A 15,860-nucleotide genomic window follows, 5' to 3' on the forward strand; every position below is an offset into this window, starting at 1 on the left:
TAAGCAATATTCATTCATTGGTCATTTTAAATTGGTTATCAACATTCCTTGACCCCCTCAACCAAAGGGGAGGTGGAGAGAGATAGAGAGGAAGAGAGAGAGAGAGAGAGAGAGAGAGAGAGAGAGAGAAAGAAAGAAAGAAAGAAAGAAAGAAAGAAAGAAAGAAAGAAAGAAAGAAAGAAAGAAAGAAAGAAAGAAAGAAAGAAAGAAAGAAAGAAAGAAAGGCAGCAGAGGAAAAATACAAAACCATATGACTAAGGAATGACAGCACCCATTCCAATTCCAAATATTGCTCCTACCATCAATCAGTGTCACATTTTATTAATCAATAATCACCAAACAAGCATTAGAAGAAGCCAAGAAATGCTGCCACCCAGCAATAACTTAAAAGATACAGAGATAGCATTTGCAGAGCGCTCAGTTTTTGGATAGGAAAGCATACTACTGACTCGCCCTGGCCAGTCACACTTCCACAGGGGAGAAGTCCCAACCATGCACGCCTTGGCTACTCAGTCTGCATCAATGGCAAGGGAACATGGAACATCTCCCAGAAGATCACAGTGGAACAGCCATTCATCTCCAAAGTCCTTATAAGCACAGTGATCCAAGGGCTTATCTGAGTGGACTTTAAAAGATATTTATATAGGCAACTTTGGCCAAAAAAAGTTTCTTCCCCCCACAAGGTGGTTCGCAGCTAGTGGAAAAACAAAAATGGAATTTGTGATTTAAAAAAAAATAGTTTTGAGAGCATTTCAAACATTTTTTTAAAAAGGACAGGGGAAATCCTAATAAATACTCTCCTTTGCACAGAGAAGTATCCCTAAAGTAATACATCCCAACCCCATACTGTGCCAGTAGCTAGAATACCTTGATGCGTAAAAAGCTTATGCCTTGGCATCGGTGTACAGTATCAGGAGACCCCGACTCCCAGCACTTGGAGGTTACAATGTTATGTACATTATATCTACATGCTTATACAGTTAACAGTATTGGAAACAATGAGGCAAGCACACAGGAAGGATCCAACTATACCAAACATTAGGTGGAGGACGGTTGTAGTTCAGAGCACAGTTAAAAGGAGAAAAAAAAAGACAGTGCTGTACATCTAGTTTAGATCATCTAGCCCATTTTACAATCTCTTTAAATTAAAGCAAATTACTGGAGCAGAAGTAAATTGTCATCCAAAATATTACTGAGCCGTTCAGAAATATTACTAATCAGTCCAACCGGTATTCCTAGTTAAAAAAAAACAACCAGAAAAAAAAGGGGGGTTCTGAATCGGTCATGAAACAGAAAAGTCTTACAGGAGGAGGATGACTTTGAAAAGCAAAGCCCTGTACATTCTGGGTATGTGTTTGGCACCCACATTTCACTGAGAATGTTTTTCTTCTTCAGAGTCAGATCAAAAGTGCAAAGCAAATATAAATTAGGCCAAGTCCTTCCTTGACATCTGATTCACTCCTGGAAAAACAAGCCATCAGTTCAGTGTATATGGGCAATTTTTTTACTCATGAAGCTTTGGATCTTGCATCGCAGTGAAGGAGAGGCTGGATTTCTTCTACCTGGACTCAGTGAATTCCTAGTCAGTTCCTCAGAGGAGATCACTGAGTGACGAAAGACTGGAAAAAGAGACAAGTTGAGATACAGAATTGTGCTGCTTCGCATCTACACAGCACCTAGAACCACTTCTGACTTCAGCTGTGGCTAATGTCTTCAGGTGAGTAAGAGCCAAATATCCAGCAGTTCAAAGACCGTGGAATCCTGCAAGATGAAAATGACAAGCTTGAATTAGGTACAGCCTGGTACTGGCAGATATCAGATGCTTGAGAACACAGCTACAAACTCCAATAACCAACAGTCTCATATATGAGGCAACCAGATATTGATTCATATGCATCATATAGAGTCTCTTTGTTTGCTCTTGCAGCAAAGAAAGTATGGTCTAACGTGGTATTGGAAAAAGCAGCTAACTTCTAAATTCTTTTAAATTGAAATGTTTTAGTATCTCTCATTATTTAATATTTTACTTGATAATCTCTTGTATTTGTATTTTATTTATTTGTTTTAGCAAATTGTGATGGCCAATGGCTATATACAATAAAATTTTCATTCATTACAACTTCAGCCTTAAAAAGACTCCTGACACAAAGGGGATGCTCAGGGCCAAACAAAACATTAGTTTTTAAAAGGTTGGGCCTGGGGTTCCCCAATGCAGCACTTGTTCCCTGCAGCCACACATCAGCTGCACGGAATGGCTACTTGAAAAAAAAAACAGAGAGAGTGAGAGGACAGAGCACCCAAACGGGCTCAGAATGGTGCCGTGTGGGTAGGAAGGACTTCTCCCCACCCTCCCACAAGCCATTTTCCCACATGAAAACTGTGCTGGGTGGGGGGGGAGTTATTGTGCACACTTGAAGTACATACATTCATAAAATATATGACAATGACATGTATTCTCAGACACAGTAATGAACAACCATACATAAACAGAGCAATGAACAACCATACAACATATTCCATGGAAGTCTTTAGACTAACACATAGTATTCTAGCTCCACAAATCTCAGCCCACTACTGGGGAGGGGAACGGGACAGGATTGACTACCACCACCCAAGGGACCTGAGTCCCCAACCTACAACGTCTGTGTCTCGTCTTGTTTAAATTTCACATTCACCCTCATCCAGCCAACCTGCCTTCAAATACTGAATAAGCATTAACTCCTTTAAATGTGATGAAAACATAGAGGAAGATTTGGGTATAACCACCATGTTGATGACAGTACAGCCCAAGCCAGTCAATCAGTTAAAATGTGAGAGTCTTGCCATGCTAGAAAACCTCAATAAAAGCCCCAAAAAGAAATCACCTCAACATTGACAGGACCATTACCAAGAACAGAAGTAGCAGCAGCTACAAAGATTATCTTTAGAATAATAAAGGTTTACCTTGGAGAGCAGTAAATTGCAGACTGTTATCTGGAGATGTAAGTGTATGTTCTGGATGGAGAGCGTGTCTCATTTTGTGCATTGGGGGGCACATTTAAAAAATCCCAAATCAAAATGGTATCGTCATGGGAACTACTAATGATCTGAAATTCATCAAATTGGAGTCTAAAAACACGTCCTGAGTGTTCCTGGAAAATTGCAAAGACTAGTGGTTAATGGGGCCAGAAGATTCCTCCCACAAGGTTCACATTCTAGTATTCATATTCACACATGACCCCCCCCCACAAATTAAGGTATGGCTTCACTGTGTGTGACAACCACATTTGTTGCATGCACACTTCCCTCCCCAACCACAGTGCACATTAAGAGTGATTGATAGGTCAGAATCCGTAAATGTGAAGATGCATTAAGATAGACCTGTGCTTGAATATAGAGATCACAAATGAGGGTCCCTTTAATATTTTATTTATGGTGGTGGAAAGTGCTGTCAAGTTGCAGTTGACTTACAGCAACCCTATAGGGTTTTCAAGGCAAGAGATGTTCAGAGGCGATTTGCCATTGCCTGCCTCTGCACAGCAACACTGGACTTCCTTCATGGTCTCCCATCCAAATACTAACCAGGGCCAACTATACTTAGCTTCTGAGATCTGACGAGATCAAGTCTAGCCTGGGCCATCTAGGTCAGGGCTTTTTCTTTATAGGACTGACAAAAACAGGTCTGAACCCAGGCACCAGGAACCTCAAGTACACTGAAGCGAACTTAGAAAGACCATGTCTAAGGACTGTGGGGATAATTCTGGCAATCCTGAAATAGGTAAAGTGGGGTAGAGCAACCAACTTATTCAGAAAAAAAGAACCTTTACATGATGTAGAGCTACTCTTCACTGTAAGAAATGGAAAAGCTGCTATAGACAGTAGAAACACAATGAACAGCTGAAGTCATTTCTGTTTTTGGAAGCTCAGAGCAAAGGGTCTCTAGACAGAACTGGTTACAAAGATTTTTACAAACACAGAATGGAGTGTGTGTGTGTGTGTGTGTGTGTGTAAATATATAAATAAATCATGCCCAATGCAAACTGCATTTTATGCATGGAAACTGTTCTGGCAGCCATAGCCCGACATGCTATGGCTTCCCTTCCAAACTGCAAAATGATGAGCACCTCCCATTTCTCCCCCAGGAAAGACTATGGCATCTTGAAAGTACTGGGGAGGATGGTGGGAGAAGGTGAAAAAACTGTCACTTGCTTTTAGAACTCTTGCCATTCACTAGATTGCAATAATAGGAAGGATACAACCAGTGTAAAACTATTTTTTAAAATGCAAACGTTTCTGTACCAGATCACTTAATACCCTCCACAAAGATACCCAGGTAACAAATACACGCTCCCTGCTGCCGTATCTGATGTGAGTGCAGAAAATTTGGCATATATTCCTCTAACATTCAGAATCTAACTAAACACTTAATTCTTAGCATTTGAATAAAAGAACATCTCGAATTCTAAGTGGATGCATCTTTCCATTCCAAAGGCAAACTATCTACACAAAAATACAAAACTTGGGAGAAAAATCACCCAGAGCCTTTTAAAAAAAAATTATCAGAGGCCACCCCTTTCGTATTTATACTTTTGGGAGACAGGATGAGGGATGTATAATGTGGAAACATAGAATATTTTCTTAAAACTGGAATGGGAAACATAGAGATTCCTATCCAGAAGACAGGGAAATTCAAGCAATCTGCTGCTCTGATAACATTTCAGAGCATTCTGAATCTCATCCTGAAGACCTCATGTTCACACAGAAGTATGTCCTTCACTTTTACATTGCACCCACGTACAACGGACATCCACCTTTCAGACAATTGCTAGGTACCAAAAATCAATAATTTTTGATTGTGATATTTAGATCTGTGAAACTTTTGTCATGTAAACTAGCTTGTTTTGCTTTTCTTACATTTATTGTGTATATACTGATTTTATATTAGTAGAAAAGAGCAAGAGTCCAGTAGCACCTTAAAGACTAACAAAAATATTTTCTGGCAGGGTATGAGCTTTCGTGAGCCACAGCTCACTTCTTCAGATACTCACTTCTTCAGAAAGCTCATACCCTGCCAGAAAATATTTTTGTTAGTCTTTAAGGTGCTACTGGACTCTTGCTCTTTTCTACTACTGCAGACAGACTAACACGGCTACCCACTGTGATTTTATATTATTGGTTTCAGGTAGCTGGCTCAAGGTTGACTCATTCTTCCATCCTTCCGAGGTCGGTAAAATGAGTACCCAGCTTGCTGGGGGTAAAGGGAAGATGACTGGGGAAGGCTTGAATGTTGGATATGCCAATAAAGGTATCTGAACAGACTGGGGAAGGCACTGGCAAACCACCCGGTAAACAAAAGTCTACCTAGTAAACGACGGGATGTGACATCACCCCATGGGCCAGGAATGACCCGGTGCTTGCACAGGGGACCTTTACCTTTAATAATTCTGAAGCGTAGCAATGAAAAGAATGTTAAACTAATTCAATTAGGTTGCATCACTACTTGGGGTGGCTATAATACATAAGGAACCATACCTTTCAGGGAGGTATAAATCCTACAATTATAACCACTGATCACAGTAGCTTAAGCGGCTTCAGATGGAGGCACACTGAGTTTTTAAAGACTTAATACCTTAATTGCTGCAATTGGTAACTGTATTTGATGTTTCTTAACCTTATATTTGCATCAAACCACCACAAAAACATCAGCACATACAAACTGCAAAACACATTGCTGTCTACATACCACCAATGTGCGTAAGCACAGTGTACTCGCTGGGGCCCGAGGGTCAAGAGCAGCTTGCAAGTCCCAAACTTTGATTTTACTGTGAAGAGCAAGTGGTGAAAAGGAAATTACAAAAAGATGCCAAACCCTCACGCATCACAGAAAGCATCAGACGCTGGAAAGAGAGACCACTCCCAGCACATACCCGTCATAGGCTCCGCTTACAATCCTCTTGTTATCAAATCTGATGCACCGAACCAGTTCTTCGTGTCCTTCTAGTACTCTCAGACAGGCCCCGCATTCGATGTCCCAGAGCCTTAAAGAAACATCACATGTGGCTGTTTAAAGACTTCCATCCAACATGTATCATCTCCCTCGTATATATTTTACCATTTCTCTGCTCATGAAAAAAAGTAGCAGCAACGTTATTATTTTTCCTCAGAACTGTGCAGCTGCAGGAAGGGAGAGGGGAGAAAATGGCACTTCACGGGTGGAAGTCCTTGTGCCTGCAAAAATGTCAAGCCTGGATCCAAGCCCCCCGTGTCTACAGCTAAACACTAAAGGTCACCGCTGAACCACCCTGTGGTCATTCTGTGCACATCCCCTGGAAAAATCTGACCACCATCTCCACGGATGCAGAGTTCACAGCCTGCATGAATCGTTAGTTTGACTGGTGGTGGAAAGCGCTGTCAAGTCGCAGCCAACTTATGGCGACCCATTAAGGGTTTTCAAGGCAAGAGACATTCAGTGGTGGTTTATCATTGCCTGCCTCCGCACAGGGACCCTAGACTTCCTTGGTGGTCATCCATCCAAGTACTAAGCAGGGCTGACCCTGTCTGCCAGATGTCAAGCAAATTCCTGCCTTTGGGGCTTTTAGAAAACTGTGCAAAGCAGAACTTGAGAGTATTAGGTTGATCAGTGACTGTCCTTCAGCAAAGTCCTTCTCTGCTGGAGGAACAATGAGTGGAAGGGAATCACTGGATCCAACCCGTGATACCTGGGACATCAGCTCAGAGGATGGAATGGCAATGATTACATTGACAGAGAAATGTCCTTGCCCTTTGCATTCACAGTATTGTGAGGGATTGTAATGTTCCTTTTCTGTGTGCTTCTGTTTTTGCTCGTATAAGCAGCAAGGCAGATCTGTACTAACTTTGATTCAGGCTGTTGTAGATCCTAGCAGGCCCCAAGCTGGAATGTCATGCGGACTCCCATTCCCTCCCTGCCTCCCTCCTGCTTCCTGCTTCACTGGCCTTGGCTTCTGTAGATTGCAATAACGAGCTTCTTGGGACCTTTTGATGTTCTGGTGCAAGGCATAGCCTGACACGATTATCTGATGGTTCTCAAAACATGTAACGGACATCTGCTGTGTAGAAATGTTTATAATCTTGCTCTTTTGGAAATGCTAGCACTTGCAACTTTGACCCTGTAGGGGCCTAGTCATACCTGATGCGTTCCAATAAACTTACCTGTTTCTGAATGGTCGTCTGAGCAAGTGATTTTATGGAAACTGCCCAGGGAGACTGGAAAGCCTTACATTAAGTTGCAAGTCCCTTTGCCTCGATTCCTGCTCCTGTACCACGTTTGGACAGCTATGGCAGGCAACGGGGATGACAAGGAAGCAGGAGGGAGGCAGGGAGGGAATGGGAGTCAGCATGACATTCCAGCTTGGGGCCTGCTAGGATCTACAACAGCCTGAACCAAAGTTAGCACAGATCTGCCTTGCTGCTTATACGAGCAAAAACAGAAGCACACAGAAAAGGAACATTACAATCCCTCACATTCTAATGTAAGGCTTTCCAGCCTCCCTGGGCAGTTTCCATAAAATCACTTGCTCAGACGACCATTCAGAAACAGGTAAGTTTATTGGAACGCATCAGGTATGACTAGGCTCCTACAGGGTCAAAGTTGCAAGTGCTAGCATTTCCAAAAGAGCAAGATTATAAACATTTCTACACAGCAGATGTCCGTTACATGTTTTGAGAACCATGAGATAATCGTGTCAGGCTATGCCTCGCACCAGAACATCAAAAGGTCCCAAGAAGCTCGTTATTGCAATCTACAGAAGCCAAGGCCAGTGAAGCAGGAAGCAGGAGGGAGGCAGGGAGGGAATGGGAGTCCGCATGACATTCCAGCTTGGGGCCTGCTAGGATCTACAACAGCCTGAACCAAAGTTAGCACAGATCTGCCTTGCTGCTTATACGAGCAAAAACAGAAGCACACAGAAAAGGAACATTACAATCCCTCACAAGTATTCCCCAAGGACAAGCAAATCGGCTATCTACCTACCTAATAGTATTGTCTGATGATCCACTCACAACAAGTCGATCCCTGTACTGGAGGCAAGCAATGCCCCGCTTGTGCCCGTTAAGAGTGCGAACAAATTCACATGTGCTGGTGCTCCAGACCTGTGGGGGATACACACACATCAGAAAGTTCTGAAATCCTGTATAACGCAACAGTTTAGAAGCATTGCAAATTTACTGAAGTTTTCATGTCAGACATTTACCTCTAATTACACTGTTAGTAGCTTATTCATGTTTTTCAGATGAAACGTTGTCACGTCTGGTAGAGCTTGAAGTATTTTCAATGCAGATTAAGACTGCTTCATAATATGCTTTTTTAAAGCTGTCATCGTCAAGTATTCGATGGGCCAGTTTCCATAACAGGAGGCAGTACGCTGGGAATGCTGGGACACGGCTCTTTGGGAGCATGCCAAGAGCAGCTTTGCCAGAACGAAGTCCCAACATTTCCAAAGTTCTGCCTCTCTGTCTTTGAGCGAGGCCCCATGCGGGCTGTACCACGTTATTTGACCCACCCGCCCTCCAGAAAAAGGACCACTTCGCCAAGCAGTTCTCTTGCTGGAGGGCAGGTACCTACACGTTTGGTCAAATAAAATATCATTAAGGATTAACAACATTTATTTCAGTTTGAGCTTTCATGAGTCATCACTCAGCCTGTTAAGATATGTCAGACATATCCGAGGAAGCGAGCAGTGACACACAAAAACTCACAATGAAATAAATGTTGTCTGTCTTCAACGTGTCACTGGATTTTTGTTTTATTTTGCTTCAAGAGACTAACATGGCTACCCCTTTGGAATAAAAAATGAATACTGACATTGAGGAAAGATAAATCGATAGATAGACAGACAGACGACTACAGGTTTGCTACATGTCTAGTGTAGTTCCAACTGAAATTTTAAAAAATCATTTGGAGAAAAAATACAGACAGCTATCTTATGCAAACATTTAGCAGACAACAGCCACAGACGTACCCCAAATTTGGGAAATGTTTATGCCACTTTGCCAGAATTGTGGAACTCGCTGCCACAGGAGGCAGTGATGGCTGGCAACTTGGAAGACTTTAAAAGGGGAGTGGTCAAATTCATGGAGGATGGGGCTATCAATGGCTACTTGTCATGACGGATGACGACTACCTCTAGTATTAAAGGCAGTATGCCTCTTCATATCAGTTGCTGGGGAGCCTGGGCAGGAGGATGCTGTTGAAGTCCTGCCTGTGGGCTTCCTAGAGCAGGGCTTCTTAAACTTTTTCCATTCGCGACCCCTTTTCGCCTGAGAAATTTTTACGCGACCCTGGGTATATAGGTATATATATCAGTAAATGTTTGATTTGTATACCTATTTTATACTGCCAAATTTTTTGTCACTCCCACATTCAGTTACGCAACCCTGTAAGGGGTCGCGACCCACAGTTTAAGAAGTTTTGTCCTAGAGGCAGCTGGTCAACCACTGCGTGAACACAACGCTGGTCTAAATGGGCCTTTGGTCTGATCCAGCATGGCTCTTCTTACGTTCTTGGAATGCTAACACTAACAGGGAATTTATCATCCCCTCGGAAATGTGCCTGACAGGCTTATTCACCATTCCTTTGGAAACTTACAATTCTGAGGAACTGATTGCTGACTTACTTTAATGGTCCTGTCCCCGGAGGCGGATACAATATACTTGTCATCAAAATCTACAACGTTAACGGCCGCCCGATGGCCCACCAATACACGGCGCAGAGTGATATCGGTCGGCGAGGCCATGTCCCAAACAGCGATCGATCTGTCTTTCGAGCAGGTCACCATTAAGCCATTACTGAAGCGCAGGTGAAGCACCGCCTCGTTGTGATGGATCAGCGTGTTCAGGACTTCACCAGTGTTCACGTCCCACACCCTGCCAAAAAAAAAGGGAAAAAAATTAACTGGATTCTGGATGAAGTCAAATGAAACCAAGCGGGGGAAAGGTTGTCTGCTCTTTAAGGCAGCTCTCAATCTCAATGCCCTACAACATTTCTAACAACACATAAACACATGTATCCCACATTTAAAAAAAAAAAACTAAATTCAGTGAGTTCAGCTCCTTCAGTCAGGCAAAGAAGCACATACGGGCATGAGGACAGCCGCCACCTGTCTGAGGACTGTGGATAAGGCCTAAAAGCCCACATGGTGAGTTTATCTAGATTGGTTCCCAACTTTTTTTTGACCAGGGACCACTAGGACTTTTTTGTTCGGTGCAGGGACCCCAAGGTTCAAAATAAAAATTCAGAGAATTTGAAAATAAACTTTAATCATAACTTAGTTAAACATTAAACTTAGAATAATATTTGAATATATTTTTTATAATAGAGAACTTTTAATTGTAAATCAATGTGATTTTTGAGCTTGCATCCTTTTTACAAGCTGGGCAATTCTGGGGCTAATACTGTTGCTCAGAGCTACATGAATATCATCACTTGCTTCCAATCGATTTCTGGTCTTGTTCTTAATTATAAGCAAAGCAGAAAACCCTTGTTCGCATAAATAAGTTGTGGAGAAGAGCATAAGATATCGCAAGGCGAATCCCCGAACTGTATGATATGAAATTGCTTTTTTACACCAGAACTCTTCAAGAGAAACTGATTCAAACGCATCCTTACAGTGCCTATCATTTTGGAATTCAATGAGCTCTTCCTGGATTTCTTCTGCAACCTCTTCAACAGCAATACCAAAAGGATTGTGAATCAGCTTTTGGGTATCTTTTGATTCTGTCTGGTTATATTCCGGGAAGTAACGGTGGAATTCATCGACCAGCATTTGCAATGACTTCTGATGTTGTCTTGTATATTTGCGGTGATCATGTCATCTTTACTATCATTGACCAGTGCTTTTAATGTCACAAACGCAGAATAATTGTTTTCGCCAACCCATAATTGAAGCTTGCAAATAAAGGCACACAGTTTATTTTCAAACATAAAAATGGTTCCCACACCTGCTAAATTTTTGTTTCCAGAACCTTGCAACTGAAAGTTTAGTTTATTCAAATGTGAGAAAACATCCACAAGATAAGCCAAATGCATCTGACTGTTCGAATCAGAAAACAGGTCTAGTAAATCTTTAATTTTCTTCTCGGCTAGAAACAGCTCAACCTCTTTTCTTAGTTCAAATAACCTTCCCAGCATATTGCCTTTCGATAGCCAACGAACTTTGGTGTGAAAAGAAGAGTCTCATGATCGAAGTCCATTTCAGTGCACAGTTTTTTAAAAAGGCGTGTATTTAAGGCGCTGCTTTTAATAACATTGACCACTTTTATGGCCATTTCCATGGTATTAACAAGGCTTTTAGGAAGAGTCTTGGAAGCTAACGCCTGACAATGTATGATACAATGAGTTGTTATTGCTGAAGGATTCTTCTGTTTTATTAATGTTGCTAGACCGGAGCATGATCCTAACATGGCTGGAGCGCCATCCGTACAGAAGCCGGCGAGCTTTTCCCACATAAAGCTGTGTTTCTCAACATATTGTACAATGCACTTAAAATTCATGACGTCGATTATATTCATGACGTCAATACCTTTTGACGTTGTTTCGTTTCCGCGAAATCAATAATTCCTCTTTAATAGTGTTGTCATCATCTAAAAAGCATACAAATACAAGCAACTGACTGCAATTAGAAACTTCTGTCGATTCATTACACTGCAAAGTGAAACATGGCAAATTGTTTATTTTCTAAACAAGCTGCTCCTCGATGTCATTTGACATAATTTCAATTCGAGCTTTTACCGTGTTGTTCGATAGAGGTATTTCTAGTATTTTCTTTTTGGCTTCCATCCCTAAAACCTCTTTGACAGCTAGTGTTTCTCCTGTTGTGTGTGATTGTGTGAGGCTCGCTTGCACCCTCCCCTGGCCTCCCCGCCCCCGCATGTTCCTTACTTGTCGCACGTTGCTCCCGCGAGTCACTGCCGCGCTCTGCGTTTGCTGCCATGCTGCCCGCGTAAATATTAATTTATTATGGGTTTATAACTTTGTTTCGCGGACCCCTGGTTTAGTTCTCATGGACCCCTGGGGGTCCACGGACCCCTGGTTGGGAACCAGTGATCTAGAAGATCAGTTGATATCAGGGAGGGGTGCAGACTAGTCAGTAACCAAAAGAAAAGGCCAGCTGATTTCAGCTTCGTACAGTGCACCTGACATCCTGGAATTACAATGTGTTCCTACCAACTGCTCCTGCAGAGCGAGGAACCAGCTATCCTTGGAAGGTGTAATCTGCTGCCTTACCTTGACTCGAACGCTGAGAAATCGGAACAGAGTCCACCAATATTGCAGCAACTGCATTTGCTGCCTACTTGCTCCGGGTCCAGGGTATTGGGGCTCATATCTGAAAAGCCTTCACAGCCCAAGACCGCCTCAACCTACCTACATCGCTGTCTCCACTTCATAGATGAGGCCCTGTTATACATACTGTCACTTCAGCTACAAGCAGGGCCCATTGCAGTGCTGCCCAGAGGGCACGCAGTGAGTCCCCAATGAGGTTAGGGGATGCTTTCCTCTCCCTGTCTTTTGAAAGGGCTGCAGGATTACCAGGAGGCTGCTTTCGGCTCATTTCAATAGACGTGAGGCTATTCATCTGGACAAACATTTTGATTTTTCTTTTCCTAGCTGGAGCTAGCACGGTTATTTTAGATTGCAATGTTCTTTATTTCGATTCCAAAATATGCTTTTATTATGACTTTTTAATCTGCTATGGAGAAAGTGAACTATGAACACCTGAAAATACTCCTCCTCCCCCCAGTCCCAGAAGTTGCGCTGTTCTTTGCAGTTTGTGCATACTCAGAGCAGCAGCTGGTGAGTAAGGCTCTCCTGGGCTGCTGACTGGAATAGATACATAATTGTCTTGCAGCCTGATGTCTGAAAACCAGCCCTTTCCCAGCCAGATCTGCGCCTCTTCAACAGGAGCAGATCCAACATTCCTCGCAACGCCCAAACATTGTATGGAAGATCAGAGGGCAGGGAGTTTCTTTAACGGCAGACTGGCTGCCCTGAGCCAAAAGCCACAAGGGCACAGCACAAATCGGCACTTCGACTCAGGATGTGGTAGGAAAGTGTACCAGCAGTTCCCAAGAAATAGCCCAAGAACAAAGCTGGTGGATGCACACCAGGGAGAAAAAGCCTAATGAAGCGTTCTTAAAAATCAATTTGCCCAAGACTAGCCAGTCAGCCGGACGGGTTAGAGAAAATGCCATTCTAGAGTCAGAACTCCTCCCTTCTCTTTTTTAAAAGAAACACTGCACCTAGAAACAGTGGAGGCTGGTCCGTTAAAAGCAATGGGGGCAGTACCCCACCAACCTAGCCCCCCCAGCCCCCCTCGCCTTACCAGATGTCCTAGGGGAGGCAGACTTCCAGCAATATAGCCACTCTGCCTTGTTTAACGACAAATGCAATAAAGTCCTGCCCTACAGAGACAAAGGGCTTCCTCCTCCCCATTTAAAGCTGCAGTATTCTCAATGTAAGAGCCCCGTGGAGCAGAGTGGTAAGCTGCAGTACTGCAGTCAAAAGCTCTGCTCACGACCTGAGTTCGATCCCAACAGAAGTTGGTTTCTGGTGGCAGGCTCAAGGTTGACTCATTCTTCCATCCTTTCGAGGTCGGTAAAATGAGTACCCGGCTTTCTGGGGGTAAAGGGAAGATGACTGGGGAAGGCACTGGCACACCACCCTGTAAACAAAGTTTGCCTAGTAAACGTCGGGATGTGATGTCACCCCATGGGTCAGGACTGACCGGGTGCTTGCACAGGGGACATTTACCTTTTTATTCTCGCTGTCCTTATGGCTCCCTCTGAGCCCATGACTGGTTACTGACAAGGCCTATCAATCTTTTTTCCTCCCCATAGAAGAGGAGGAAAAAACAGTGACCGATCAGTGGCACTCACCAAAGGAGAAATTTTATGGCTACCAAAGCCTACCCTGAACTAGGGCACGGTCTTGTCTATCCCTTTAAATCACCCCCCCCTTTCAGAATCAGGCCAACACAGCAGAATGTGATTTTTAAAAAAACACATGCTCAATTCATTCTAAACAATTACCGCCCCACCCCCCATCCCGCACCTGTAAAGACTTTGTTTTGTTAGTTAGAGGAGTCCATGGAGAACAGGGTTAAGGCGCATACGTCACAATGCACTCTTGATGCTGCAACAGGTACTTCTCTTAGTGTGAAGGGAAAAAAATATTCTGCTTCAGCCTCTTCCCGAACTCTAAGAAGTTGAAGGGTGATGGAAAGTAACAGCTTCATTAATTCAGTTGCTGAACTGAACGATGGACACACACACCCTCCAAAGTGTTGTTTTCTATGCCCAGAGAACACCAAACTTTCTTCAGTCTACAATCATATATAAGCTTACCTGAGACGGAATCCTACTGAATGTACAAGGACTTAATTCCGATTAAACATGCGTAGGATCACACCCTTAGTGATAAATCAAAAGCACTCTGTACACGCCTTTGATAATTTTGTGACTGGAGCTTCTGAAAATGTTTTAACTACTGAACGCAAAGAGGAAGAGGTTCTTGAAAGCCTCTTTTCTGGAACCAGAAACCCTATCGCAACCAATCAGTTTACAGTTTAGGGGAGGGGCTGTGGCTGAGTGGTAGAGCATATGCTTTGCATGCAGAAGGTCCCATGTTCAATCCCTGGCATCTCCAGTTAAAGGAACCAGGCAAGTAGGTGACCTCTGCCTGAGACCTTGGAGAGCTGCTTCCGGTCAGAGTAGACAATACTGACTTTGATGGACCTCGATGGTCTGATTCAGTATAAGGCAGCTTCATGTGTTCACATGTGTATATCTGGTTGGGATTGGCTGGATGTGGTTAGTTACCCAGTGGTGAGGGAATGCCTTTAGACTTCTCCATGCAGCCAAAGGCCTCCTTGCTGTGTGTTACAACACGAACATATTCTTGAGCAAGGGGTTTGGGAAGTTCTAGATCAAACTGAGACCTGCAGCGCTCATATTCTCCTTTGTCTACAAATCTTACTCGTCAGATTAGCGTGTTGAGGAGCAGGTTTTAGAAAGGGGAGGGGGAAGATTTATCTCCTGCATTGGGCATAGCTACTGTTGTTGTGAACAGCAGCAAGAAGAGAGGATGCATTAGGTTGGCACTTTCATAGGGATCAGTTAAGGAACTGTACTGCTGTGCTTATTTTTTAAGTATTATGGCACAAAACCAGACATAATTGGACAAAACCAGACCAGATGGCTCTAGGAGAGGCTGTGGCTCAGTGGTAGAGCACCTGCTTGGCATGCAGAAGGTCCTAGGTTCAATCCCCAGTGCCACTGCCACTGCCCAGATAACCTTTTGCTGGGCATCTCCATGATCTCAGCCTGCTTCTCACCAAAACCTGAACTTATACAAATGCTTACCTCACCGTGGAATCCGAAGACCCGGTTACAATGACTCTTTCATCATACTGCAGGCAGAGAACAGAGCCGGTGTGTCCTGTTAATACTTTCAAACATTCCAGTCCTGTTTTGTCCCAAACCTGCCAAAAACAAGTCCAGGTGAATGAGCTACATGTGGAGTCAACTTCTTTCTCTCGGCCATAAAGCTATGAACCACCAGCCCCCTCTGCCAAGAGAGTTGGTTTCACTGGGTCAGTTCAGATGTAACACAAAACCGTGGCTTATTTCAGCTGTGGTCACTTGCTGAAATCAGGAACTAGTCTGCAGATGATCAGCAAATCCTGGGTAATCTATGCAAATTCTGACTTTGGTGCCCTGCTTCTGCCACCTGACAGCTACCCCAGCCTGCCTTGTGGCACCCAACTTATGGCAAAGCCTTGCATCACCAACTCATTTATCAGGGCAGAGGGGTCAAGACCTTCCCCTGACGTTGCCTCCTAGCGCTG

The 15,860-nt window shown here is 43.5% G+C and overlaps 1 protein-coding gene across 4 annotated transcripts in view; it reads right to left on the reverse strand.

The window, feature by feature from the left end:
• Positions 1-1,264: 1,264 nt before the first annotated feature.
• FBXW11 (F-box and WD repeat domain containing 11) overlaps positions 1,265-15,860 on the reverse strand; it is a 123,105-nt gene continuing 108,509 nt past the window's right edge. For all 4 annotated transcript variants that reach the window (XM_056856415.1, XM_056856412.1, XM_056856416.1 and 1 more), the window contains 7 exons: positions 15,376-15,494; positions 9,633-9,882; positions 7,991-8,109; positions 5,907-6,017; positions 5,723-5,801; positions 2,944-3,131; positions 1,265-1,761 (listed from right to left, as the gene is read on the reverse strand). In XM_056856415.1, the coding sequence (XP_056712393.1) occupies positions 2,970-3,131; positions 5,723-5,801; positions 5,907-6,017; positions 7,991-8,109; positions 9,633-9,882; positions 15,376-15,494 (840 nt within the window). In that variant the 3' untranslated portion in view covers positions 1,265-1,761; positions 2,944-2,969. The remainder of the gene's footprint in view (positions 1,762-2,943; positions 3,132-5,722; positions 5,802-5,906; positions 6,018-7,990; positions 8,110-9,632; positions 9,883-15,375; positions 15,495-15,860) is intronic.

This window comes from Euleptes europaea, chromosome 10 (assembly GCF_029931775.1).
Source record: "Euleptes europaea isolate rEulEur1 chromosome 10, rEulEur1.hap1, whole genome shotgun sequence".
Taxonomy (NCBI): Eukaryota; Metazoa; Chordata; class Lepidosauria; order Squamata; family Sphaerodactylidae; genus Euleptes; species Euleptes europaea.